The 25,929-nt window shown below is 37.5% G+C and overlaps 1 protein-coding gene and 1 pseudogene across 2 annotated transcripts in view; one reads left to right on the top strand and one right to left on the bottom strand.

The window, feature by feature from the left end:
* Positions 1 to 25,929, top strand: part of GTF2H1 (general transcription factor IIH subunit 1) — a 34,020-nt gene that overhangs the window by 4,960 nt on the left and 3,131 nt on the right. Inside the window, exons 2-14 of the mRNA XM_081238921.1 lie at positions 3,199 to 3,367; positions 6,769 to 6,961; positions 7,761 to 7,926; positions 8,876 to 8,969; positions 10,860 to 11,009; positions 12,515 to 12,594; positions 15,619 to 15,746; positions 15,860 to 15,947; positions 18,620 to 18,708; positions 19,076 to 19,193; positions 23,385 to 23,475; positions 23,964 to 24,079; positions 25,169 to 25,261. Coding sequence (XP_081095047.1) covers positions 3,214 to 3,367; positions 6,769 to 6,961; positions 7,761 to 7,926; positions 8,876 to 8,969; positions 10,860 to 11,009; positions 12,515 to 12,594; positions 15,619 to 15,746; positions 15,860 to 15,947; positions 18,620 to 18,708; positions 19,076 to 19,193; positions 23,385 to 23,475; positions 23,964 to 24,079; positions 25,169 to 25,261 — 1,560 coding nt within the window. The 5' untranslated portion in view covers positions 3,199 to 3,213. The remainder of the gene's footprint in view (positions 1 to 3,198; positions 3,368 to 6,768; positions 6,962 to 7,760; positions 7,927 to 8,875; positions 8,970 to 10,859; positions 11,010 to 12,514; positions 12,595 to 15,618; positions 15,747 to 15,859; positions 15,948 to 18,619; positions 18,709 to 19,075; positions 19,194 to 23,384; positions 23,476 to 23,963; positions 24,080 to 25,168; positions 25,262 to 25,929) is intronic.
* Positions 11,095 to 12,503, bottom strand: LOC308620110 (heterogeneous nuclear ribonucleoprotein A1-like; annotated as a pseudogene). Its single transcript has 2 exons — positions 12,492 to 12,503; positions 11,095 to 12,412 (listed from the first exon to the last, which is right to left on the bottom strand). The product of its transcript is annotated as a heterogeneous nuclear ribonucleoprotein A1-like (transcript).

Here is a 25,929-nt window from a genome sequence, read left to right as displayed (position 1 = left end):
ACTGACCCAGATTCAAACCCAGTTCTACTTCTTGATGCTTTGGGAAAGCATCTTGATCTCTCAGACCCAGTTTCCTTTATCTGCAGAATAGAACTAATAATAGAACCTACCTCAGGATTGTTAACTGGGGACTGAATGAGCTAATGCCTGTAAAGAACTTAGCCCAATGCCTGGCACATATTACAAGCATTCAATAAATTTTAGAAGGTTTTTTAAAATTTAAGAATATGGAATCAAACTACATGCTTTTTTTGCTTGCTTTGATCACCTAACAGTTTATCTTTTCATGTCATTAAATAGTCACTTAAGGAATTCCCTGACAGTACAGTGCTTAGGACTGCGCATGTTCATTGCCGAGAGCCCAGGTTCAATCCCTGGTCGGGAAACTTAAATCCCACAAGCTGCGGCGCAGCCAAAAAAAAAAAATAGTCCTTTAAAACAGTGGTTTTCAAACTTTTTAAGCGACAGTAATCCTCTAATCAAAATCTTTGGAGGACATCAAATAAGGAAATCAGTTAAAAGATGGTATTCTATATTAAGAATTTTGACCCTTTACCATATATAATGTATGGATATTAAAACTGTGGAGATAGTAAAGTAGCATGGGAAAATGTTTTCAATGACAAATAAACAAGATAATTGGCTGTACTTCATGATTACATTTGTAAGGTGGGTACAGATAAGCACAATATAAAATTAAGAAAATTGATGTTAAAGTTGTGAGATTGTGGCATTTTTTAAATCCCTTTTTGTTAACTGAACTTACTAGGCTCTGTCCCAACATTTATAAATGCCCACATAATACAGACTATTTCTACCTGCATGACTCAACAGCACCTCACACTCATTTTCAGAGCTGAATTCCTTGCCTTCACTTTCAAACTTGTTTTTCCTTGTTACTGTTTCTGTGAGTGGCATCACTGTACTCATGTGAGTTAGGCTTAAAAGTGGGGTATGAGCAAGCAGCTGTGATACCTCCTTCAGCACAGTGTCTATTCATCTTGCTTCCTCAGTACTCCTGCTTGTCTCTTCCTCTCCATTCTCACTGCCACCAGCCTGGTTCAGACCCTTTCTGGTCCTCTCTTCAGTCTCTCATATTGCCTCAGATTAATTTCCTAAAATACGAATCACTCCCTTATTCAAATCTTTAGATGTTTTCTGTTGTCTGCCACATAGGGGGGGTATTCTCCACTATCTGCCTCCATCTTAACTGTCCAACTTCATATCCCACTGATCCCCATCATGAACTTTGTGCTACATCCACAGTGGACTACTAACCATTTGCAGAGAGTCTGGAGCCTTTGCCCCAAGCCATTATCTTTGCCTATAATGCTTATTGCCTTTTCTCTGTCAAAACCCTCATTCAAGACCCAATTCATAACTAACTTCTGTATAAAAAAGAAACTACCGATACATGTAATAATGTGGTGAATTTCCAAAAACATGTTAAGCAAAAACCCAGAGACAAAAGCATACATAGTGCCTGAATTCCATTTATATGAAATCCTAGTACAGATAAAAACTAAGCTGTGGTGATAGAAATCAGGAAACAGTTGCTCGAGGGTGGGAGGTAGAGAATTGACTAGAAGGGGATGTGAGAGAACTTGGGGGGTGATGGAAATGTTCTCTGTCTTGTTTTGGGTAATCGTACACGGGTGTATACAGTTGCCAAAATGCATCAAACGGAACACCTAAGGACTATGCATTTAGTGATTTGCATTTTGTTTGTTCAGTTAATTATAACTGAATTTTTTTATTGCCCTAAGATATCTGTGACAAATATTTGACAAAGCCTCTCACGTGAAGAAGTTAATTGCCTCTGAGTCCTAATTCAGAACTGTTTTTTGTCTCCCTTTTGGGACTTTACACATTCTAATTTGTGTATACACACACACACACACACACACACTCATCTTGCTCACTAGACTGGAAGCTTTCTGAAAGCAGAAATCACTACTGGCAGACATTTGTTTGTCTTCGGGTAATCCCTAGACTCCTTGGCTCAGTACAGAACTATTGAATAAATGTGTTCACACTGACCCTTTTCCTTTCCATTTTTGGGGTGGAGTAGCCTGTAAGGAAACTAAAAGGGAAGATCTCGCTATTCAAAATTCAGGTAGTCGACTTCAGAGAAATTAAAATTTCACTCTTTTTTTTTTTACTTGTATTTTTGATTTTTAAATCACTGTTTCAGTGAATAAGAAATGTTACAATAAAGCTTCACTTGTTTGCTCAAATTTAATTCTTATGACACCTAGATATGCCAACTTCTCTGAAATTATAATTTGTACCTGAAGAAGTAAATATTTTTAAGTTATATTTTAAATCATTCCTTTGGGAATGAAAGCTAATGTCATAACTTCACCAGAAATGGCATATATGTGCTATTTGTGCCACAACTTTCCCCATCTCAGCCCATGGCAGACTTCATCAATCATGGCATCTTTCCTGTTGAGCCCAGACAGCCTCAAAATCCTTTTCAGCCTCATATTTCAGACAGCTACACTCAAGACTCAAGGATTTGGGTTGGGTGGTTAAGATTCCCAGGATGGGGTGAAGTTGGGGGGAGCTCCAAGCTGTTTCTTCCTAGGTAACAAATTAGCCATATACAAATGAATCTTCGGCCTAGACTGGAGAGCAGTTGAAGACATTTGATTGTTAAAAGATGGGGAAGATAGCATCTGAAGTGTTAAGTGTTAAATTCTTTCAGTTTTATTTTTAAGCATATTAGACCGGGTTTTAGATCTAGGAGTGGTTTTAGGAAGGTCACACAAACCCTTTGGCTTTTAGTTTTTTCATTTGAAACAAATTTGAACTAAATATCCAATAGAGTGCTGTGTAATTCTAAAGTTCTGCAATATAGGTTACAGACCACATATTTGTAGTCAAATCATGTGTTTAAGATTTAATAATATAACAGGAAAATAAAAATAAATTGAAAATACTCTGATTAGCATATGTGGAAATGGTTTGAAAACTGCCAGGTGTTGTCAGCTTTCAGTGTTGTGTAAATTCATACCTGTGGTATGAGCAAAATGAAATTTGATTTTAAAGGAATAACGCCATACAGCTTTATCTTCAACTCTGAAAGAGGGAAAAGACTTTTTTCCCTCCTTGTTACTCATTTTAGATTTGGAAGGGACTCAAGTCAACGAATCCAATCCTAATTGAGATGTGAAATCTTTTTGTCTTTTTTAGCGCCTTCTAGCCATCATGGCAACTTCATCTGAAGAAGTTTTGCTGATTGTAAAGAAGGTGCGACAAAAGAAGCAGGATGGAGCTCTGTACCTCATGGCAGAAAGAATTGCTTGGGCACCTGAAGGCAAAGATAGATTTACCATCAGCCATATGTATGCAGATATTAAATGTAAGTCGGCTATACTAAGTCTGATGTATGTCATATTTGTTAGTGACTTTATAAGAAGACTGCTTATACAGTCTTTGTGGGGTTTTTATTATAATGTCAAAAAATCAACTGTATAAAAATAATTATAGAGTAGGATCATTGAATATATATTCTGTAACCTGCCTTTTCTACAATAATAGAGTATGTACAGCTTTACATGTGTAAATCCACCTCACATAAACATCTTCACACATACCTTCTTTTAAAAGTTGCATAATAGTCCACTGAATGGATTTACACTTATGTATTTAACCAGTCCACAGTTGAAGGACATTTAGGAAGTTTTCAGAATTTTGTTATTGAAAACAATGTTGCAGTATTGATCTATGCACTAATATCTTTTTGAGGTTTTATGTATGGGATACATTCCTGCAATGGACTTACAGGTTCAAATGGTTCATGCATTTAAAATCTTGATAGATGGACTTCCCTGGTGGCGCAGTGGTTAAGAATCCAACTGCCAATGCAGGGGACATGGGTTCAAGCCCTGGTCCGGGAAGATCCCACATGCTGCAGAGCAACTGAGCCCATGCACCACAACTACTGAGCCTGTACTCTAGAGCCCGCGAGCCACAGCTGCTGAGCCTGCGTGCTACAACTACTGAAGCCCGTGCGCCTAGAGCCCGTGCTCCACAACAAGAGAAGCCACCACAATGAGAAGCCCGCGCACCGCAACAAAGAGGAGCCCCTGCTCGCCGCAACTAGAGAAAGCCTGCATGCAGCAACGAAGACCCAATGCAGCCAAAAATGAATTAATTAACTTATTTTTTAAAAAATCTTGATAGATGATGCCAGATTGCCCTTAATAAAATTGTATCTTTTAAGTAAAGTCGTCTAATTAATCTTTGGTTATGTGGCCATCCATCATCCGTTGAGAAAATAGACTTAATTTTATACTAAATGTAGATGGGAGGAATAAAGAGCATAATATTTTTATATCTTTTTTATGATTTTCAAGTATGAAGGCTAACATCAAAACCCCTTCTCTTTTCAAATTTGCAAAATTAACTTTGAATTTATTACCCAAAGGAAATGGTATTTTGTGGCTCAATAATAATTAGGTTTAAAGGCACCAAGTGAATCCTGGGATTTAGAACCTTTACTCTGAAAGGGATTTCTGCAATTCACCTAACTAAAAGACCTTGAGTAGGAGGGACCCCAGGGGAGTTGGGCAACAAAGCCCTCAACAAATTGTGGTATCTTAACTGTGACCATTAATATGGATTCATTTATTTTCCGAGATATGAGATTCTTCTCCTAGATAAAATCCTGAACAGATTTCAAGGAACATGACACCTCAAAACATAGACAATCCTCAACTTATAAGTGGTCAGTTTATAAATGTCCTTTGTGTATGAACAGTTGCCCTAAGGACTTAACCTCTAATTTGCTGCTGGAAACGACCAAGATCCTCATCTTTCTCCACTGAAATAACTTAGAATCTTAATTTTCAAAGGAAATACTGTTTAAAATTCATCATAATTCAGTACTGCCTAAGCTATCTGGTCTTTGTTCACTCTCCTGGTAACACTACTTTCTTTCAAAACTTTGTTTCTGTGGAGAAATGCCTCACCAAGTTTCTAATAGTAGTCTTACAAACTAACATTTGTTCTACAATAGCCTCATAAATTAGGAACTGCCTGTATTAGCATTTCTCTTAAACGGGAAGCTAGCCTTATACCTTTGCAAAACACATAATGTGATACTCACAGCATGCAATAAAGAATATGCCCATCTTCTGTATTTCACCAATTCTTCTCAGCTATTGGGGAGGAGAGCACATACCCAAATTTAGATTGCACCAGGTCAGTTTTCATTTAAAGCTGAATATTTGAAAGAATGCTCATTTCTGAAAGAAGCCATTGAAAGTTGTCAATAATACATTACTAAGGTGAAAATTAGCAGTTAGATAGTTAAACTTCAAAAGTAGGCCTCTCAGAGGCATGAGCTAAGATAGAGCAAGAATAAAGCAGTGACTGAGAAAAGATAGTAGAGAGGAGTGATAGTTTGTTTTGGAGGTATGGAATGATGGAACAGGCTGGCTGACAGTGTAAATTGCTTCCTATTGCTCTTTTTGGCAGTAAGGTATTTCATCTAAACTGTTGGTTTGGAAGCAGTATCTTCACTGGAAAAGGTTCTGTTTATTTAAGTGTTAGGTTGCTTGGAGCAGAGAGCTTCTAGGTAATGTGTTCATACTACCATTAGTCACCCATTTAGTGAGACAAAGGCCCTTCCTCTCTGTTTCCCTTATGAAGAAGACAAGCCATGAGGCCCACTTTTTAAGAATATAAGATCTCTATTGTGTAGGTATATTTTGACATTTCCAGCTCCAACTTATTATGAAAATCTTCAAAGTTACAGAAAACTTTAAAGAATAGTACAGTGTATACGTGTATATTGTATACCATCTAAATATTAGTTATTTTGCCATATTTGCTTTTTTATGTGAGTGTACACTTTGACTGCTTGTGACATTATGACACCAAGAAAATTTTAATAAATATCCAGACCACTGTTGCATTTCCCCAGTTGTCCAAAGTTTTTTATAGCTGTGATTTTTTTTTTAACCAATACCTAGTCTAGGTTCATGTATGTAGTTGTAGTCTCTTTTGTCTGTTCTTTAAGAGTATGGACTTGTAGAATATCACACATTCTTATTATGTCTGATGGTCTCCTCAAGGTTTTAATTTTTTTCCTGTATACCTGTATTTCTTATAAATTAAAAGTCAGGTCTACGGGCTTGATTATACTCAAGTTAGACATTTTCAGCAAGAACAACACATAAATGGTGGTGTTGCTATTCTGTCACCTCAGAAAGCCCATAGTGTCAGGTTGTTCCATTTTTAATGAGGCTAAGTTTGATCACTTGGTTAAAGTGCTGACACCTGATCTCTCAAATGTAAAATTACGTATTTTCCTTCGCAATTAGTAATTAAGCCATGGGCTATGTTTTGGAGTTCTTTGAATCGTGACGAATCATTTTTATTAATGATAATGTCAGTTGGAAGCAGCTGTTCAGGGTGGATTCAGGACTCTGAGTTGGCTGTTTAGAAAGCTTTAGAGAAAGCTGCCCAGTTGAGTGGAAAACAAAGCCCTTTAGTATCCATAGGTGGAAGCAGTGGGTGAGAAGTGCCACACAAAAAGGATACTGAAGAAGGAAGCCAGGTGTTAGCAGTGAATTTGTTGAACCATGCTCTGGTTATATGGGATTATTTGAGAATTGTACATTTCTGCTGAAGCATCAAGATTGGAATAGGGCAACTAAAGCCCAAAGGAAGCCTGAGTCTTGAGAGAAGTAACTTATTGTATGACTTTCCACAGTGTGAGTGTCCTTATCTAACTAGCCTCATGCTTCTTTTTAGGCCAGAAAATCAGTCCAGAAGGAAAAGCTAAAATTCAACTTCAGCTGGTCCTGCATGCAGGGGACACAACTAACTTCCATTTTTCCAATGAAAACACAGCAGTGAAAGATCGAGACGCAGTGAAAGACCTTCTTCAGCAGCTGCTGCCCAAATTCAAGAGGAAAGCAAATAAAGAACTGGAAGAGAAAAACAGGTGAAGGAGGAAAAGAACAGCCTTTTAAAGAGATACTAGGTTCTCACCAGTCAAGTAATAGTTTATTTCTCACCACTTGTGCTTTGACAGTGTAGTTTAGGAAAATACGGGCTTTGTTATCTTTACCTCTGTGTTTGGTTATTAACTTTAGCATCTTACTAGCGTTGGCTTTCGGCAGATGAGATAAACTCAGACGAACTGCCTCAAGCCTAACGTCTGATGAGGAACCGAACTGCGATTCGAAGGTGCTAATAAGGTCCCTTAATTCTCTAGTTCTCTGTCACAGAGAAGATACTAAATCATTAGAAGTGTGTATGTGAATAAGAAACCTGAAAGTAGTCATACTGTAAAAAAGTTGAGAAAACATCTAAAATAATGAGAATTTCTGATAAGATGAATTATCTTTCTGTGCTTATGGCTCCAGGTGCTTATTACCATGAAAAACTAGTTGCTAGAAAATCTCTCTTCCCCATTCACCTTTTTGTGAAAGAGAATACAGTACAGTACAAATACAGCCTTTGTATCACTGGAATATAGGGATGAATAAGACCAAATCCATGCCTTCAAAGAGTTTAGCCTTTGCTTCTTCAGACTGACTTCTATTTATCTGCACTTACATTTGTTCCTCCAAAAATGTTTTTTTGCTTTTAATTACTGACAAATGAACTAAATGACCTCTGCCGCTCAATCATCACAAAATGAAAGTTGGGTGTTTCACATGGCTAAAGTCTTTTTTGAATGTTACCTAAATGGTGTTTTATTCTAAAAGTTCAATATGTTCGATATATTCTATCACCAGAATGCTGCAAGAAGATCCTGTTTTGTTTCAGCTTTATAAAGACCTTGTTGTGAGTCAAGTGATCAGTGCTGAGGAATTCTGGGCCAATCGTTTAAATGTGAATGCAGCAGAGAGTTCTTCCACATCTAATCATAAGCAGGATGTTGGCATTTCTGCAGCATTTCTGGTATGTGACCCTTCTAGATTTCTAAAGGGAAAAAAACAATGGTGTATGTGTTAACGATGCCACTTCTTTTGTAAAATTTAGCATTTTCGTCAAGTAAATTAATGGATACTTCAGTATCCATGGTATTCTTCTAAAATAATTTTAAATATACATACAGTATCTTTTTTAATTTATATATTTTTTGCCAGTTATATTTTCTTAGTTTTTTGGACTTGACCCTAGTATGCTGGAAATCAAATGGACTTTTGAAAAAGAATCTTTTAGCAACTGGACTAATGCTTATTTCCCCTAATACTTTTAAATTTAGGGCTTTCAGCTACCTTTTTTTAATGATTGCAATATTTTACTTATAATGCAAAGTTTAAATGTATAATGACCACCAGGTTATAAAAAAGTAAGATTTGTAAAATGTATCTTAAGAGGAAAATTGAGACTACCTTATGTGTGGAATTAGAAAGTGAAATTCAGTCTATACTCTGGTAAAACCAAAGCAGTATTTATACATTTAACAAAAATTTGAGTAGCAGTTACATGTTTGGCATCTTTGTGAATGCTTAGCAGTGAATTGAATTAATAAGGCCTTCTTAAAGAAACCAGTCAGATAATATTTAACTACTTAGTAACCAAATAGTTAAATATTTGGTAACTGTATAAGTTTTATGTTAAAGCTCCACTAGATATCTGCCTTTGGCCACACTTAAATGTGCCTATTTGACCATGTTGTATTTTCAAAAAGCAGATTTTACAGTTCACTAAAATTATGTGAAACCAAGTCAGGCTTCTGTGAGCCCTGTCTCTATGCCAAAAGTATAGGTGAGGGACTTACCTCTGTCTCTGTATTTCATTCAGAGAGTCTGTTTTACCACCTTTGTCCAGTGTCCATTGGGTTCTTAGACATCTTCCCCCAATATTCTAACAAATACAGATATATATGTGGTCTTTATTTTAGGCTGATGTCCGGCCCCAAACAGATGGATGTAATGGTCTGAGATACAATTTAACAACTGATATCATTGAGTCCATATTTAGGACCTATCCAGCAGGTAAGAAGAATCAGTTCTTTCATATAGTTAAAATATTTGTTTGGATGAATTCAGTAATGTATCATTGAAAAGCCAAAGGCTTTACCTTTATTCCTGTGATGAAGTGCTATAAAATATGTAAAGTACGTTATCCAGTGCCTGACATGTGGTAGACACTAATGGCTTAGCATATAATGTGCTGTCATCAATCCATTGGTATGATGACTTTACCATTCTTTCCACCGGTGGTTCTTAAACTTTTTTTTTCTTTAATACTTAATATTTTTTATGTATATATTTTTAAATTTTATTTTATTTATTTTATTTTTGGCTGCATTGGGTCTTAATTGCGGCACATGGGCTCTTCGTTGCAGCGTGCAGGCTTCTCTCTAGTTGTGGCCTGCTGATTTTTCTCTCTCTAGTTGTGGTGCGTGGGCTCCAGAGCACATGGGCTCCAGAGTGTGTGGGCCCTGTAGTTTGCAGCACACCGGCTCTCTAGTTGAGGTGTGCGGGCTCAGTAGTTGCAGCATGCGGGCTTAGTTTCCCTGCAGCATGTGGGATCTTAGTTCCCCGGCCAGGGATCGAACCTGCGTCCCCTGCATTGGAAGGTGGATTCTTTACCACTGGACCACCAGGGAAGTTCCTAAACTTTATATACCCTTTAACATACACGAGTAAGACGACATGCTCCAGAGGCATCAATAAATGAGTCTCTACAGCACTAACTCAAATCATCCTTCATGCTGCCTCCCTTGCAGAAATCATCCTAAAAGTATAAATGTTTTGATTCTAGCTCTAGTGATTTACGATGTGCAGCCAAGGTTGAGAGCAGCTGCTTCAGTCATTCTAACTAAACAAAGCTCTCAAGCCATACACTATTCTCTCTTTCTACTTCCTCACTCCTGCCCCTTTAGTCCTTAGGAAACATCCCTCTCCCACAGGACTCAGCTCAGGCATCACTTCATTGCCACTTCTGTAAAATCCTGACTATCTTAGGCAGATATAAGCCCCCTCCCCATTCCTTCCATAGGGCTGTGTGTCTTACCACATTATAATGTAATTATTTTCTTATCTTTCTGATAACATAATTATGTAGTGTTTACTGTGTGCCAGACACCATTCTAAGGCCTTTATGTATATTAACTCATTTAATCATCACAGATAGTACCTATGAAGTAGGTACCTATCATTACCCCCATATTACAGATGAGGAAGCCAAGATAAAGAAAGATTAATTTGTCCAGCATCACACAGACAGTAAGTGGCGGACCTAGAATTTTAAACTTAGGCTCTCTAGCTTAAGAGACGTAAACCTCTTAATCTCTTTGCTTATTGAACAATGTAAGCATCTGGAGTGCCGAACTGATAGTCCAGTGGGTTATGGAGATCTTTATTTATTATTTCTCCAGCACCTAATACGGTGCCTTGGATTAAAAGTGTCCATATATAAGTGATCAAATAAGCAGACTCAAGTCCCACTCCAAGAAGCTTGGTGTTTCCACTAAAACTTTGAAACTTGTTAATTTTCTTGGTACAAAATAAGGTTCTGTGGGACTTCCCTCGTGGTCCAGTGCTTAAGACTCCGCATGCCCAATGCAGGGGGCCCGGGTTCGATCCCTGGTCAGGGAACTAGAGCCTGCGTGCTGCAACGACGATCCTGTGTGCCTCAACTAAGACCCGGCACAGCCAAATAAATAAATATTCAAAATAAGGTTTTGTTTGTAATTTGTTAAGATTCATAAAGGTAGTGCCTCACCTAATCTCCCAAGTTATGTTTACAATTATTACATACAGTTTCTAAAGTTGAATACTTTCATAATCTAGTTTTGCTATTAGTCTATTTTGAAACTAATTTGAGGGGTTTTAAGAATTGGAAATTCACTATGTAACTATTATGGGTTTTTTTCACAGTAAAAATGAAATACGCAGAAAATGTTCCCCACAACATGACAGAAAAGGAGTTCTGGACACGTTTCTTTCAGTCCCATTATTTTCACAGGGACCGGCTGAATACTGGGTCAAAGGACCTCTTTGCAGAATGTGCCAAAATAGATGAAAAAGGTAACTGTTTACCCTTGACACACACTAGCATTTATTTATTTATTTATTTTTAAAAGACATTTATTCAGCATCATGATCAGACTATTACATTTAGCAATCAACAGCATGGGTGCAAAAAAAAAAAATCTACATTAAAACCCTTTGTTGGAATGCTTTATACTTTCCACAGAACAGAAACTAAAATAACCTGTTATACAATTAGTCACAAATACAGTCCTCGAGGTTTTTTGCCTATACACATGAGCACTGTCTAAAACATGTCTTCTTTGTAGCAGCTAGGCCCTGCCACCACTGTGCTTGGCAGAGTTCACAAATCTGTTGTAACCTGTAGCTTCCCTGTCACTTCTCTGGCTCTCCTCTCCTGCTGAGCTTTGTTTCCTGGCAGTAATCAAAACCTTCTGCCACTGCCATAGCTACTGCTGCTGCTGGAACCACCTTGGTTTTGGGGTTTGGCAAAGTATTGGCCTCCACCACCATAGGGGCCAGAACTACTACCTCCAAAGTTTCCTCCTTTCATGGGTCCAAAATTTGAAGATTGATTGTTGCAACTGCCAAAATCATTGTAGCTTCCACCGCCTCCAAAACTGCTTCCATCATTACCAAATCCATTATATCCATCCCCACTGCCACCATATCCCCCACCACCACAGCTGCCACCAAAGCCACCTCGACCACTGAAGTTTCCTCCACGACCAAAGTTGCCATTCCCACCAAAACCCCCTCCACAACCACCACCAAAATTTCTAGAACCACTTCGACCTCTTTGGCTGGATGAAGCACCAGCCATCTCTTGCTTAGATAGCACTTTCCTTACTTCACAGTGTGGCCGTTCACTGTGTGGTATTTCTGAATGACAGTCTTGTCTACAGAGTCATGGTCATCAAAGGTTACGAAAGCAAAGCCTCTGTTTTTGCCACTGCCTCGATCAGTCATGATTTCAATCACTTCAATTTTCCCATACTGTTCAAAATAATCTCTTAGGTGATGTTCTTCAGTGTCTTTAATGCCACCAACAAAAATCTTTTTCACAGTTAAGTGGGTACCAGGTCTTTGAGAATCTTCTCTTGAGACGGCCCTCTTTGGTTCCACCACTCTTCCATCCACCTTGTGTGGCCTTGCATTCATGGCCACATCCACCTCCACAGTGGCATATGTGACAAACCGAAGCCTCTGAAGCACCTGGTGTTTGGATCCCTCGTTACCACACGGTCTGTGAGCGCTCCCCGCTGCTCACAATGGCTCCTCAGACTCGCATCGGTTGTTTCAAAGCTCAAACCTCCGATGAAGAGCTTCCACAGCTGTTCGGGCTCTTTGGGTGACTCTGACTTAGACACGACGGCAGTGGAGGCGGGGGAGACATCAACGATGCTTACTCGGCGGCGTCCATGGGCAGAAAGCACACTCTAGCATTTAATTTGCTGCTCTCGTCATTAATGCTGTTAGTGAATTTTTTTATTCCTGAGAAAGGAAAACTTAATCAACTTTTTGTTTCATTGATTTTCTAGGGTTAAAAACAATGGTTTCATTGGGAGTGAAAAACCCACTACTTGATTTGACAGCTTTGGAAGATAAACCATTAGATGAGGTAAGTAGTAGTAAAAGGATTTACGAGAGAAAATAGTCTTTTCCTAGTCTTCAACATTTGTATAATTTTAAAATTGCCTTGAATATAGATATTCTACTTGTTAGAAGGTAAAACAAACAAAATACAGTTATTTGGAGTGGTTTATCAAAAGTGCTTTTCAAGAGCACTGTTTATTATTAAGATTGCCTTGGAGAACTGAAATTTCCATATGAGTTGGTAAAACATTTTTTAAAAGAATTTTCTAGCTCCCCCATCAACAGTTGCCTAGGTATTAATGAAGGTTTAACACGATGTTTTTTATGCTGTATCTAACATTAATCTAAATAAATGTGACTAAATATTAGTATACAGGGAAAAGTTAACAAACATTGTTGGTTGCCCACTATTTGCCAGATCTTGAGCACGGTCATGACCCTTACCCTATATTAGCCCCAATATGTTTCAACAGCTAGACCATCAAGTATGAGCTACCTACCTCAGCATCGTGACTCCAGACTGAGAAGTTTATCCAATCACGGAGAAATAGGTGATCCCTTCTGATCAAGGCTAATTCTATCCCTGCCTCTATCTTCTAGGCTAGGAAGGAACCTGCTTTCCTCAGGTATTCTCTTGACACTGTTACCTTTTAATTTGCTTGCCCTTCCTTTGGCTACTATTCTGTTGGCCATATAAACATGCTCATTCCTTCCTTTCCCCCCCCACTTTTTCCTCTTAGTGTATGCGTGCACCAGGTGAGAAAACCAATGTTGAAATTGTGTCCTATAGTCTAAATTATTAAATTAACAGAAAGTAATCCTTGGTGTCCCAGTGAGTCATTTCCCTAATGAAATTCAGTTGTTTTCTTGAAAATTCTCACCATTCAGTCACTTCCTTGGTGAATCTCAACACATTACAAACGTAGCCCTCTTTAATCACCTGGAGAAAATGAAGCTTAAGATACAGCTTAAGGGACTTCCCTGGCGGTCCAGTGGTTAAGACTCCACGCTTCCAATGCAGGGGCCGTGGGTTCTATCCCTGGTCGGGGAACTAAGATTCCACATGCGCAGCGTGGCCAAAAATAAAATAAAAATATATTTTTTAAAAAGATACAGCTTAATATGATGGAGGGGAAATTTAATTTTTTTAAATAAAATTGGTGGTATGTTATGCATACCTTTCTTCACTTTTCCTGTTATCACTATCAGTCTGAGCTAAATATACCACACAGTTGTTAAGTACATAGACTTACCTGGCTTAAACTGTGGTTTAGAAACATTTTTCTAAGTTTTCTTGTAAAATGAGGTTAATAGTTCTGACCTTGGGGAGAGGTAGCAAAATTGGAGAGATGTTGTTTAAGGGTACAGACTTGCAACTAGTGTTCCCTTGTAGGGATATATAAAAATTTATATAACCAGTCCTTTTAATTAAAATATTGGTTGATTCAATTGTTCCTTAATGCCTCTTTTTCCCCTATCATCCTCTGGTAGTTCTGTCCCAGGATACAGACTTGAGCCTCCTTGTAAATACATTCTTTCCATTCCATTGCTTCAAATTCTAATTATGTAATGATGACTCCCAGTTAGTCCTGGTCTGTCTAACCCCAGAACTCCAAAATCATACATCCAGCTCCCTACTTGATATCTTCACTAAGGTGGTTCACAGACACCCTTCAACATAACATGTCCAAAATAGAACCTTTGATTCCCGTTCTCAAAAACCTATTCCTTCCTGGGTCATCCGTATGTCAGTTAAAAAAAAAAAAAAAAAACATTACCATGGACTCAGTTACTCAAGCCAAAACCTAGGAGTCTCCTTGATTCCTCCCCTTTCTTCATCTCCAACATTCAATTGATGAACAACACATCTCTGATCTGTCTACATCTCCTCTGTCTCCGTAGACACTTACACCCTCTTGCTTTTAGGGTACCGTTGCTTCATTGCTTGCATTAACCTCCTAATTGATCTTCTTATTTCAACTTTTGTTCCCTATAGTTTATTCTTCCCTAGCAGTAAGAGTTACAAATCAGATCATAATGCCCCCCTTAATGTAAAACTCTTCAGTGGTTTCTCATTGAACTTAGAATAAAATCAAAACTCCTACCGTGCTCTTCTTGATTTGGCCTCTGCCTACTTCTCCCTCAGTTGGGGTTGTTTCCACTCGATTCGTGCTCCAAACATAATTGCCTTCTTTAAGGTCCATATCAAGCTTTTTCTACCTCAGGGCCTTTGCACTTGCTGTTCCTTCTTCCTGCTCTTCTACCTAACTAGCTTCTACCCATCTTTTGGACATCTGTTCTAATGTTACTTCTTCAGTGAGACCTAGTTCCCTAACCTCCCTATCTAAAGTATCTCCTCCCATTCCAGTCACTACACTATGTCTTTATTTTCTCCATTTCTTTTCTTTATTTTCTTCATAGCATCTGTCACTTTCAAAAGTGGTCTTATTTTTACCTTGTTTTACTTGTCAGTTGTCAGTCTTCTATCAGTAGACTGTAAGTTCCATGAGGCTGACTGTTCCTATTACTGGCCTGTCCCCATCACATAGGAGGTATTAGGCACTCAGTAATTATTTGATAATCCTCTTCCTGAAATGTCTCCGTTTTTGCCTTGCAAGCACCTATTCATCTTATGGTGCTCCATGAAGCTTTTTTGAACCTACCCTACCTTCTGTGCACCCCACTCCGGTAGGAGTGACCACTTCTTCTTTCATAGCCCCTATGAGTTTTAACTAAGTATCCTGGCTTACAGCCCAGCGTCCTACTAACTAGTATTTTAATCTAGATCCAAAATTGCTCTTTAGGAAGAAAATGCAGCACTTAACAGTTAAGGTATTTTTGTGATACTAAAAGCAGTTAGTAGTATTTCTTCATTTTTTGTGTGTATAATGTCACTTATTTTTATATGTTTACCTGTAAGTATTTGATAATGCTCAGAATTAATAAAGTCCTGTCATCCAGAAAGTTTATGGCTCAACATGTCTCTCATAATAGATAAGAAAACCAGAAGTTTATTTTAATTTTTAATCTACTAAATTGTTTCTCACAGGGCTATGGCATTTCCTCTGTGCCGTCTACTTCTAATTCTAAATCCATAAGAGAGAATAGTAATGCTGCCATCATCAAGAGATTTAACCATCACAGTGCCATGGTCCTGGCAGCAGGTCTCAGGAAACAGTTAAGTACATATGCTAAGATGCAGTAACTGGGTTTTTCATGAAAGCCAGATGGAGTTTTGTTGTTGTTCTGCCTGTGGTTTTCAACATTAATTTTTTTTCCTTTGTTTTCAGAGAAGCACAAAATGAGCAAAATGGCGAGCCCAGCAGCATTGATGGAAATTCTGGAGATGTAGATAGCTTTCAGCCAGCAGTAAAAAGGGTATGGGTAAAAAGTCTGGGACATTTACAACTCACATTTCTCCAGATACCTTATGTAACTGCGAGTACCTTATGTTGACCCTTGATCAGTTCAGATGACTCAGTTCCTTCTGACCAAGTTGTTAAGCATTTGGCTTAAATTGTAGAACATTTTAAAGAGTACTTCCTCAGTTTTGGCTTGCCAACCTGCTTTCCATGGGCTCAAGTCTGTTAACTTTTTATTATTTTGTTTTATTTTTTTCCTTCACCTGTAGACACATACACATATTAACATACAGTTTTATTTTCTGGGAAAGAGTATTCAACAAAGACAATATGACAGAAAGAAAAAACTAAAGGTAGTGTATGTGATTTTAAAAGATAAGATTGGCCCTCATGTTAAACCTGGCATTTCAGAACTGGGAATGTCTTTCATTAAATACTGAAAAGAGGTTGTGGGGGAATATGAACAGTTACCTACTTGTATGTTTCTTCTCTCCCTGCAACTTTGCCAAGCTTCAGTATCCCTCAGTTTAAGTTCCTCCCTCCCTCGTTATAAAAATGTTAGGATAAAGCTTCCTTAGAGAGCAATCAGGCAATATGTATTAAATTTTTAAAGGTTTATACCCTTAATTCCACTTCTGGATAGTATTCCACTTTGGACATTTATTTTTTATAAAAAATAAAGATGTGTGCAAAGATTCAGATACAAATACTCATGGCAGTATTATAATTGAGAAAATAGCAACCATCCTAATATCCGTGATACATCCATACAATGGAGATTGATGCGTGCAACAATCAATGGCTTTTTAAAAGGATTAATGATATGTTGAATTAAAAAGAGTTCACATATACCATACGATAGTTCAGTTCATTAAAATTAAATTCAAGAAACCGTTTTTGAGTTGCCTTACATGCCATATTAGGTGGTGGGAAACAAAAAAGAATAAGATTGGGTTCTTGTCCTCAAAGAATTTAGTGTCTACAGGTAAAACAAAATCAAAAGAATAATTATAAAACAATTTGAAGTATAGTAATTGTGTGATTTACAATAGGAACCAAAGAGTGAGCAAGTAGATAAAGTTCGCAGAACAGACTAATATGATATAATTAAGTTTATGATTTTTAAAAGGGAATTATGGGCGAGTCTTTTATATATTTCAGTCACTTAATATGTTTCTACAGGGATATACACCTTTAAAATTAACAAAGTCAGTAAGATATTTCTTTTCTGAACTAAGCAAAGTGAATCTAAAATGTAAGTTAGAGATGCTAAAGAAGAAATCTAGGAAGTGAGGCTTTTCTTTGCAATATTGCACTAAGTACCTGTGATTCTTGGTAGTGAAAGAATTGTCAAAAATCATTGTGTGAATTTTCACAATATTCAATGATAAACTGACTCTAGATATTTTTTCAAGTCAATAGTTGTCTGCTGTGTGTTCTGCAAGCGATTTATAGAATGAGAGATCTAGAAGTATTAATAGACAGAGTCTTTATGTTCATGGAGCTTTCAGTTAAGTATGAAAGTTAGGTGAATAACTAGGCCTTGGCAGAGGCTTAGGATTTGGATTTATATAAGAGGTTAGGTTGGGACATGACTTCGGTAAGGCAACAGCAGAGGTAGAAATGAGCTTGACATATGGGAAAGGTAATGACATCAGTATGCTTTGAAGTTGGCTCAAGGGTATAGAGCTGAGAAAGTAATAAAAGCTTAGGCTGAGTCTAGGTAAGGTGGGACTGATTGATGTGTTACTCTGAATAGCATGCTGAGATCAGATTTGTTCCTATACTACAAGAGGACTATTCAGACTCTTAAAATAGGGGCAATTTAAAATACTGTTTTCAGATTGATCTTTTTTGAGGTATATTTAATATCTTAAACGTTTTGATCCTAGTCTGGGAAGCTACAGATGAGAGCTAACCAGATGAATTCCATAGCTCTGTAGGGATGAAATATTGTAAAATTGTTTTCCCAAATGTTTACATAGATTGTCATCGTGTCTTATAATTAATGTGTTTTTATTATAAGGCTATAGAAATATAGCATTTTGTTACTAGTCCAGGAGAAAACACATTAGTAAAACCAAAATAAAGAATCCAGAAGTAAACCCAAATATTTACATGGAGGGATTAAATGCATATATGATAAACATGACATTTCAGAATCAGTGGGGAAAGACATTATTCTACAAATGGTGTTGGGGGACTGATTAATAATTTAATATTTTTAAAAACCCTCAGATTCCCTACCTTACTACTTATTTCAAAATAAATTCTAAGTGGATCAAAGATTTAAGCAAAAAATTAACCCACAGAAAGAATAAGCATAAAGGGAATAATTAAAATTGAAAAACACCAAATTGGAAGAAAAGTATTTGCAACACGTAAAAAAATTAATTTTTATTTATTTGGGGGAAAAATAGTAAAATATACATTTTCATCTACCAGATTTTCAAATATTAAAGGTTCAGTAATGCTTAGTTTGGTCAGAGTGTAGGAAAACAGGTACTCTGTGTAAGTGGATGGTGAAAAAATGGGTTCAGCTATTTGTAGAGCAGTCATGTCTAGGAAGTGAGACTCATTTTGGGAAGACTTCATATTTTACCCTCTGTACAGTTTTGCTTTTTCAGTCATGTTCATTATTTTTGTAAGAGAATTTTACAATAAAAAGTGTTGTGTTGATAATTATAGGCGAAGTTACAAGAGTCCATTGAATATGAAGACTTGGGAAAAAATAATTCCATAAAAACAATTGCACTAAACCTCAAGAAGTCAGATAGGTAAGTTTGGTGCCTAATATTAAATTAACTTGAGACAGAATAGTTTTATATTACAAGTCATTGCAGAATATATTCTGCAAGTATAGAACTCAAGTTTTAATTAGTTTGTTACCATAAAATACAGTATCTTATTTCCTTAAAAATTTACTTTGTGCATCTCAGGAAAGGAACCTAAATGATGGAAGCCAAGAAAATAAATTTTGACTATCTGTGCTGTTTTCTTCCTATTGCCCTGACAGGAATTAAAATATCTTTAACTCTTTACTTTGGGGAGAATGTTGTCTTGAGACTGCTAAAATATTTGAAAGACAAATGTTGAGCACCTTTATTCTGTATGATTAGTAATTTCTTCTTTGCTAACCTTCAGGTATTATCATGGTCCAACTCCAATCCAGTCACTACAGTATGCAACAAGTCAGGACATTATTAATTCTTTTCAAAGTATTAGACAAGAAATGGAAGCTTATACACCCAAATTAACTCAGGTAGGTGACTTGTACTGTTTGAAAAACAGAATTCCCATTCCGTTTTCTCAGTTTATGAGCACATTCAAATTGAACTGTACAACTAATACTTTAATGGGGTTTAAAGACATATTTCTGCTTAATAAATTGAAAAAGTCAGAGGTAGAGAAAAGAGGTATTTGGCATACCTGAAGATAAGATGATGATGAAAAGTAAGATAATGAGTTTTGTGATTGCTGATTTTTCCTTCCATATACACAGTTTTATTGGAAAAATCTCCCAGATTTCCCCAAATTTCTGGACATCACTCTCTAGATACTCTTTATTTTTCCCTGCCCTCGTACATACTTCAGTGGATCAGCAAGTTCTGTCAACTCAGTATTTCTTGACTCCATTACCTTGACTTAGGCAAACCTGACTGGTTTTCTACATTGCCACTGCAAGTTATCTTGCTAAAAACATGATTCTGATCACATCACTCTGCAGCTTAAAAACCTTTACTGCCTCCCTTTGCTTTGTTCCCACAGTAATTGTCTGGATGTCCTTGTCTGACATGCCAAACTCTGTAATCTGGCTGTAACCCACATCTCCAGTCCCAGCTCCAGCCATGTCTCCACCGTTCCCTTCCCCACATAACCAAGAGTCCTATACTCCAACCTAACACACTATAAACTACCCAGAGTTTTTTAATCATGTCATCCTCATGCTTCCTGTACTTTTGCTCATGCTTTCTCTCTTCTTAGAATGCCCTTTTGCCTGTGTCTGGGGAACTAATAATAATAATTCAAGACAGCTCAAATTCCATTGCCTCTGTAAAGCAGTCCTCAATGTGCCCAGTAATGAGTTATTTTTTCTCTTTTCTTTGTTTTCATAAACACTGAGACACTGAATTCGTACTGTATTGTAGTGCTTATCACATATTGGGACTTACTTTTTGCTTTTTATTTTGAAATATCTCAGATTTACAAAAAGTTGCAAAAGTTTTCTGACGCATTTTGAGAGTAGATCCCTTTACAGCTAAATATTTCAGTCCATATTTCCTAAAACAAGACATTCTCATAACACAGTATGGTTATAGAAACAATAAGTTAACATTGATAAAGTATTATTATCTAACCTGTAGGTCTTGCAAAAATTTCACCAATTGTACCACTAATGTCCCTATAGTAAAAGAAAACCTTTATTTTTGGTCCAGCTTCCCAAGTCAGGTGCATGAATTGCATTCAGTTCTCATGTCTCCTTAGTCTCCTTTAAAATGGAATGGTTTTTCAGTCTTGGTCTTTCATGACCTTGGTGTTTGAAGAGTACAAGCCAGTTTTCTGGAGAATGCCCTCACTTTCAGCTTCTCTGTTTTCTCATGAGTGTATTTCATGTTATGCGTTTTTGGCAAAAATACCACCAGAATGATGTGTAAGTGATATGTTGTCCCTTATGCATCATATCAGGAAGCACGTATGTATTTGTCCTAACTTGCAATATTAACGTTTGATCAGTTGGTTAAGGTACTATCTACCGGGTTTCTCCGCCAAAAACTTACTATTTTTCCCTTTGTAATAAGTATCTTGTGGGGAGACACTAAATTTTTTATTTCCCATCAAACTTTTACCCACTAGCATTTTAGAATCTGTTGATAATTGCTGAAAACAGTTATTACCATATTGGTGGTTAAATGGTGATTTTCTAATTCTATCCTCCCATCAGTTGACCTTCTGAGCTTCCCTTCCTGTCTCCTGTATTTATTTATTTACATTTATTTATTTATAAGCATGGATTTTTATATTATTCTATGGGTTATTAATTGTTGCTATCAGTTTTTTCTTTTTTTAAACTAAGGTATAACTTACCTACAGTAAAATACACCTTTTCAGGCTATTCCTTGATTTTCAGTGTGCATGTACAGTTGTGTAATCACCAACATGATAAAAAACAGTTTTGTCAACCCAAAAAATGTACCCTTGCCCCTTTGTAGTCAGATGCTTCCCATGCTATTTACACTGGCTCTGGTATCTTTATGACAATATCTTCATCAATTTTTGAGCACCTCCTTACTTTATGGCACAGTGAGATAGATGTTCCAAATTCATCTTATCCTTTCCCTGCCCAGCCACAGAATCTTCCTTTAAGTGTTTAGATTTAGAAACAAAGATGCGAGTACTAGGTGTACTCATTACTGTTGGGATGTCATTTGCTACTGGTTTCATTATCCCCTCAGTGGACAGAGCAAGGCAATACGTGTTGTACATACTTATGCTCACGTAACAATATGGGATTGTTCGACTACATCTTTCCTTCTAGACTATACTTTTCCAACATCTGGCCCTTGGGCCAAAGTAGGTCCACCTAACTTTTTTAAGCTGTGGTCAGTCTTAAATATTTAGATTCTTCCGCACACCCCTAAAAAAGTGATTTCATTATCTGAGACACATGAAGAGGTCATCTGCCCTCAGATGTGTATACCTGAGTGTAGCCAGTGACCAGTGGGCAAGCTCAGCAGTCACTGAAACTTCTGATTACAATGCACTATAACATTTCTAACAAAAGGAAATAGGAATAAAGTGAACATTCATGTCCCCTTGACTCATAGTTGTCCTATAATGTGCTCTTTACACCAAGTTAAATATTTTTTCATCCAGCCCATACACACATAGGTTTCTACTTGTAAAAACTCCACTGAGACACACTAAACCTGTGCTTGAGCTATTCAGCAAATGATTTGTTCCTCTCCATGGCTATCCCTTGGTACTTGTTAGGCACTCAATGAAGAGATAGATCAGTTATGTCCCTAAATGTGGATAGGATACAGTGGGGAATGTGGGTTTTTTTCCCCTTTTGGCTAGGTGTATTCACTTCCTTGAAAAATGACAAATGATATATTTCTGCTTTGCTGGATTTTCTTATGTCAGCTGCCAGTAAGGATTTAACATTTGTTTTGTCTTTTTTTCTTTCCTTAAACTCAGTTTTACCTTCAGTGCTAAGAGTTCCTAAGTTAAGTTGGTACTTAAGTAAGGGCTTGGCTAAGACAGAGAAAGACAAATATTACATGATATCACTTCTATGTAGAATCTAAAAAATAGTACAGGGACTTTCCTGGTGGCACAGTGGTTAAGAATCCACCTGCCAATGCAGGGGACACATGTTCAAGCCCTGGTCCAGGAAGATCCCACATGCCCTGGAGCAACTAAGCCCATGCGCCACAACTGATAAGCCTGCGTGCCACAACTACTGAAGCCCATGCACCTAGAGCCCATGCTCTTCAACAAGAGAAACCACCACAGTGAGAAGCACGTGCACAACAATGAAGAGTAGCCCCCACTCACGGCAACTAGAGAAAGCCTGCATGCAGCAACGAAGACCCAACACAGCCATAAATAAATAAACAGATAAATAAATAACTCACTCCCAATCTTTAAAAAAAAAAATAGTACTAATGAACTTACTTACAAAACAGAAACAGACTCACAGACATAGAAAACAAACTTATGGTTACCAAAGGAGAAGGAGGGGTGGTGGGCAGGGATAGATTGGGAGTATGGGATTAACAGATGCACACTACCATATAGAAAATAGATAAACAATAAGAATTTACTGCACAGGGAGCTATATTCAGTATCTTGTGATAAACTATAATGGAAAAGAATCAAAAAAAGAATATAGATATATACATATACATGTGTAACTGAATCACTTTGCTGTACACCTGAAACTAGCACAATATTGTAAATCAACTATACTTTTAAAAAGGCAGGGGGAGGGGTGCTTCCCTGGTGGCGCAGTGGTTGGGAGTCCACCTGCCGATGCGGTGGACGAGGGTTCGTGCCCCGGTCCGGGAGGATCCCACGTGCCGCAGAGTGGCTGGGCCCATGAGCCATGGCCGCTGGGCCTGCACGTCCGGAGCCTGTGCTCGGCGGCGGGAGAGGCCACAACAGTGAGAGGCCCGCGTACCACACACACACACACACAAAAGCGGGGGGCTTGACTAGACAAAAGTGTGTGTATTTTGAGGTACCTATGGACTTGCCTGGTATTCCTGGAAGATTGGTAGGTATTCTGTTTCTACACATACTGTGTTTCTAGCCTTCACTCTGGTTGCTATAACTTACGTATTTATACAGGAACGAAGACTTATTGGACATTTTGCTATAGAACTGAAATGTTAAGTAAAAAGGGTGGCCAAAAAAGAGAAACCACTTTTTGTGTCTCAATTTCTTTCAGGTTCTCTCAAGCAGTGCTGCCAGTAGTACCATCACAGCACTGTCACCTGGAGGAGCACTGATGCAGGGAGGGACACAGCAAGCCATAAACCGTATGTGCTGGACCTCCTGTTGCTGTCCCTTTACCTAAATAACCTCAAAAGAGCAATTTGAGAAAAGTGCTAAGTTTTATTGGTTTCTCTTTGGGACATTTCTGGGATTTTTGTTTTGCTTTTATGCATCCAGATCCTGAAGCATATTTAGACAAGAGTTTATGTTTCAGTATTGTTTTAATATTACAAACAGTGGCACATTGCTGTGTCACACTAGTAATGTGTGACATTGCTAGTCACACATTTTTTTTTCCTCTCCTACCTCTTAAAGCAAAACCTGAAAATTCCTCCAAAACCCCAAGGAAATTTGAATCCTGTGGTCTGTGGGCCACAAAATCAGTAACTTGTCTCAGAATAGCACATCCTGGTTTAGTATTGGTAGAGTGCGCATTCATCTTTATTCTCTGAGTTGTCATTCTTTCAGAGACTACTACTACTACTACATGGGAAAATAGCTTTTATCTTATGGACCACTTTTTCTTTTGCAGAGATGGTGCCAAATGATATTCAGTCTGAATTGAAACACCTGTATGTGGCTGTTGGGGAACTTCTACGGCACTTCTGGTCCTGCTTTCCCGTTAATACGCCATTCCTAGAAGAAAAGGTCAGAACCGATTCCAAACACAGCCAGCTGTTGTAGTAGCGTAACTTAGTGAAGTGTTATCTTGAAGTTGGAAAATTGTATTGAGTGTTTACCATGTGCCAAACACTACTTTGCATATATTGTTTCATTTAAGCCTCACAGCATCCTGATGGAGTAGGTATTGACACCCATTTTGTATACAAAGAAACTTGAGATCCAGACCAGTTCTATAACTTAACAATCGTGCATCTTAAAAGTTAACCGAATCACTTTGCTATGCACCAGAAACTAACACAACATTGTAAATCAACTATAATTCAATTTTTTAAAAAAGTAGTAATAGCTTTACTATATAGATTGCTCTTATAAACAATCTTTAAGAGAAAGATAAATACCTCATTTAAAATAATAGGCAAAACACTTTTAACAGGCGATTCACTAAAGAATGCAAGTGGCCCAATAAACCTAAGAGGAAATTTTCATACTCAGTATTCAAATAAATTATCTTTAAAGCTACATAAAAAACGCATTTGTCATCTATAATTTGTAAAAGGATAAAAAACTTAGAATGATCAGTGATGGCCAAGTTGCTAAGAAGACAGTCCTTTCTTCCACTACAAGTACTACCTTTTTAAGACATGCTTTGACCCAGAAATTCAACATTTAGAAATTTAACCTAAGGAAATAATTAAGAATGAATGTATGCAAATATTGAGCCATAGAGATGTTTCTCTACCACTGTCTGTGTAGAAATGGTCTAAATATCTACCAGAAGGGGATTGGTTAAAGATACATCCATTTTAAATGACGACTTAGTATTTAATAACTTAAAGATGTTCCCGTTAAACCAAGTGGAATTTTAAAACAGTGTATACTGTATATTTTCTACATATGCATTTATACACATGCACAAAAAACATCAGGAAGGATATGAATTATAAATCAAAAGAATCTAAATATATTTGATATTGCTTCTCTGCCTGGTGGAGCCAGTTAATCTTAAAAAAAAGAAGAAGAAGAAAGAAAAAGAAACCTTATGTGTGTTTTTCTCTTGATCCCTGTAGGTTCTTTGAGAGTCTGTAATTCATTATTTCTCTCATCTATTTTTAGGTAGTGAAAATGAAAAGTAATTTGGAACGATTCCAAGTTACAAAACTCTGCCCATTCCAAGAAAAAATTCGGAGACAGTATTTAAGCACAAATGTAAGGCAACAATTTAATTTTGGCCTAATATTTTTCTCTGTGTGGTAAAATGATGACATTAGCTTTGTTTTCCTGTAAATGAGTATATATGTTGTTTTTTTTCTGTTGCTGGGAATACTGGGGGGTTTTTTTGGTTTTTTTAAGGCTGCTTTTTTTTCTTTTTTTTTAAGAGCATTTATTTATTTTATTTTTGGCAGCGTCAGGTCTTAGTTGCAGCACGCGGGATCTTCTTTGAGGCATGCGGGATCTTTTGTTGCGGCGTCGCGGGCTCTTCCTTGCGGCGCACGGGATTCTCTCTAGTTGTGGTGCGTGGGCTCTGTAGTTGCCGCGCACGGGCTTAGTTGCCCGGTGGCATGTGGGATCTTAGTTCCCTGACCATGGATCAAACCTGTGTCCCCTGCATTGTAAGGCGGATTCTTTACCACTGGACCACGAGGGAAGTCCCAGGAATACTGTTTTTTAATTGTAAAATGTGTCATACATTCAGAAGTGTATAAAATACATTTGCTCTTTTAAATAGTAAAACAAGTATCTGTGTACCCACCAATCATGGTAAAAATAGAACCAGTACCCTGAGTGTCCCTGTCCCACTCTCTCAAGGCCATGACTAACCAGGATTTGTAATAATCACCTCCATGCTTTTCTTTATAGATTTACAACCTATATGT

This window comes from Mesoplodon bidens, assembly GCF_964165515.1.
Source record: "Mesoplodon bidens genome assembly, chromosome: 7".
Classification (NCBI taxonomy): domain Eukaryota; kingdom Metazoa; phylum Chordata; class Mammalia; order Artiodactyla; family Ziphiidae; genus Mesoplodon; species Mesoplodon bidens.
Note: the sequence above shows the minus strand (reverse complement) of the source record. Positions and strands in the feature narration are given on the sequence as shown.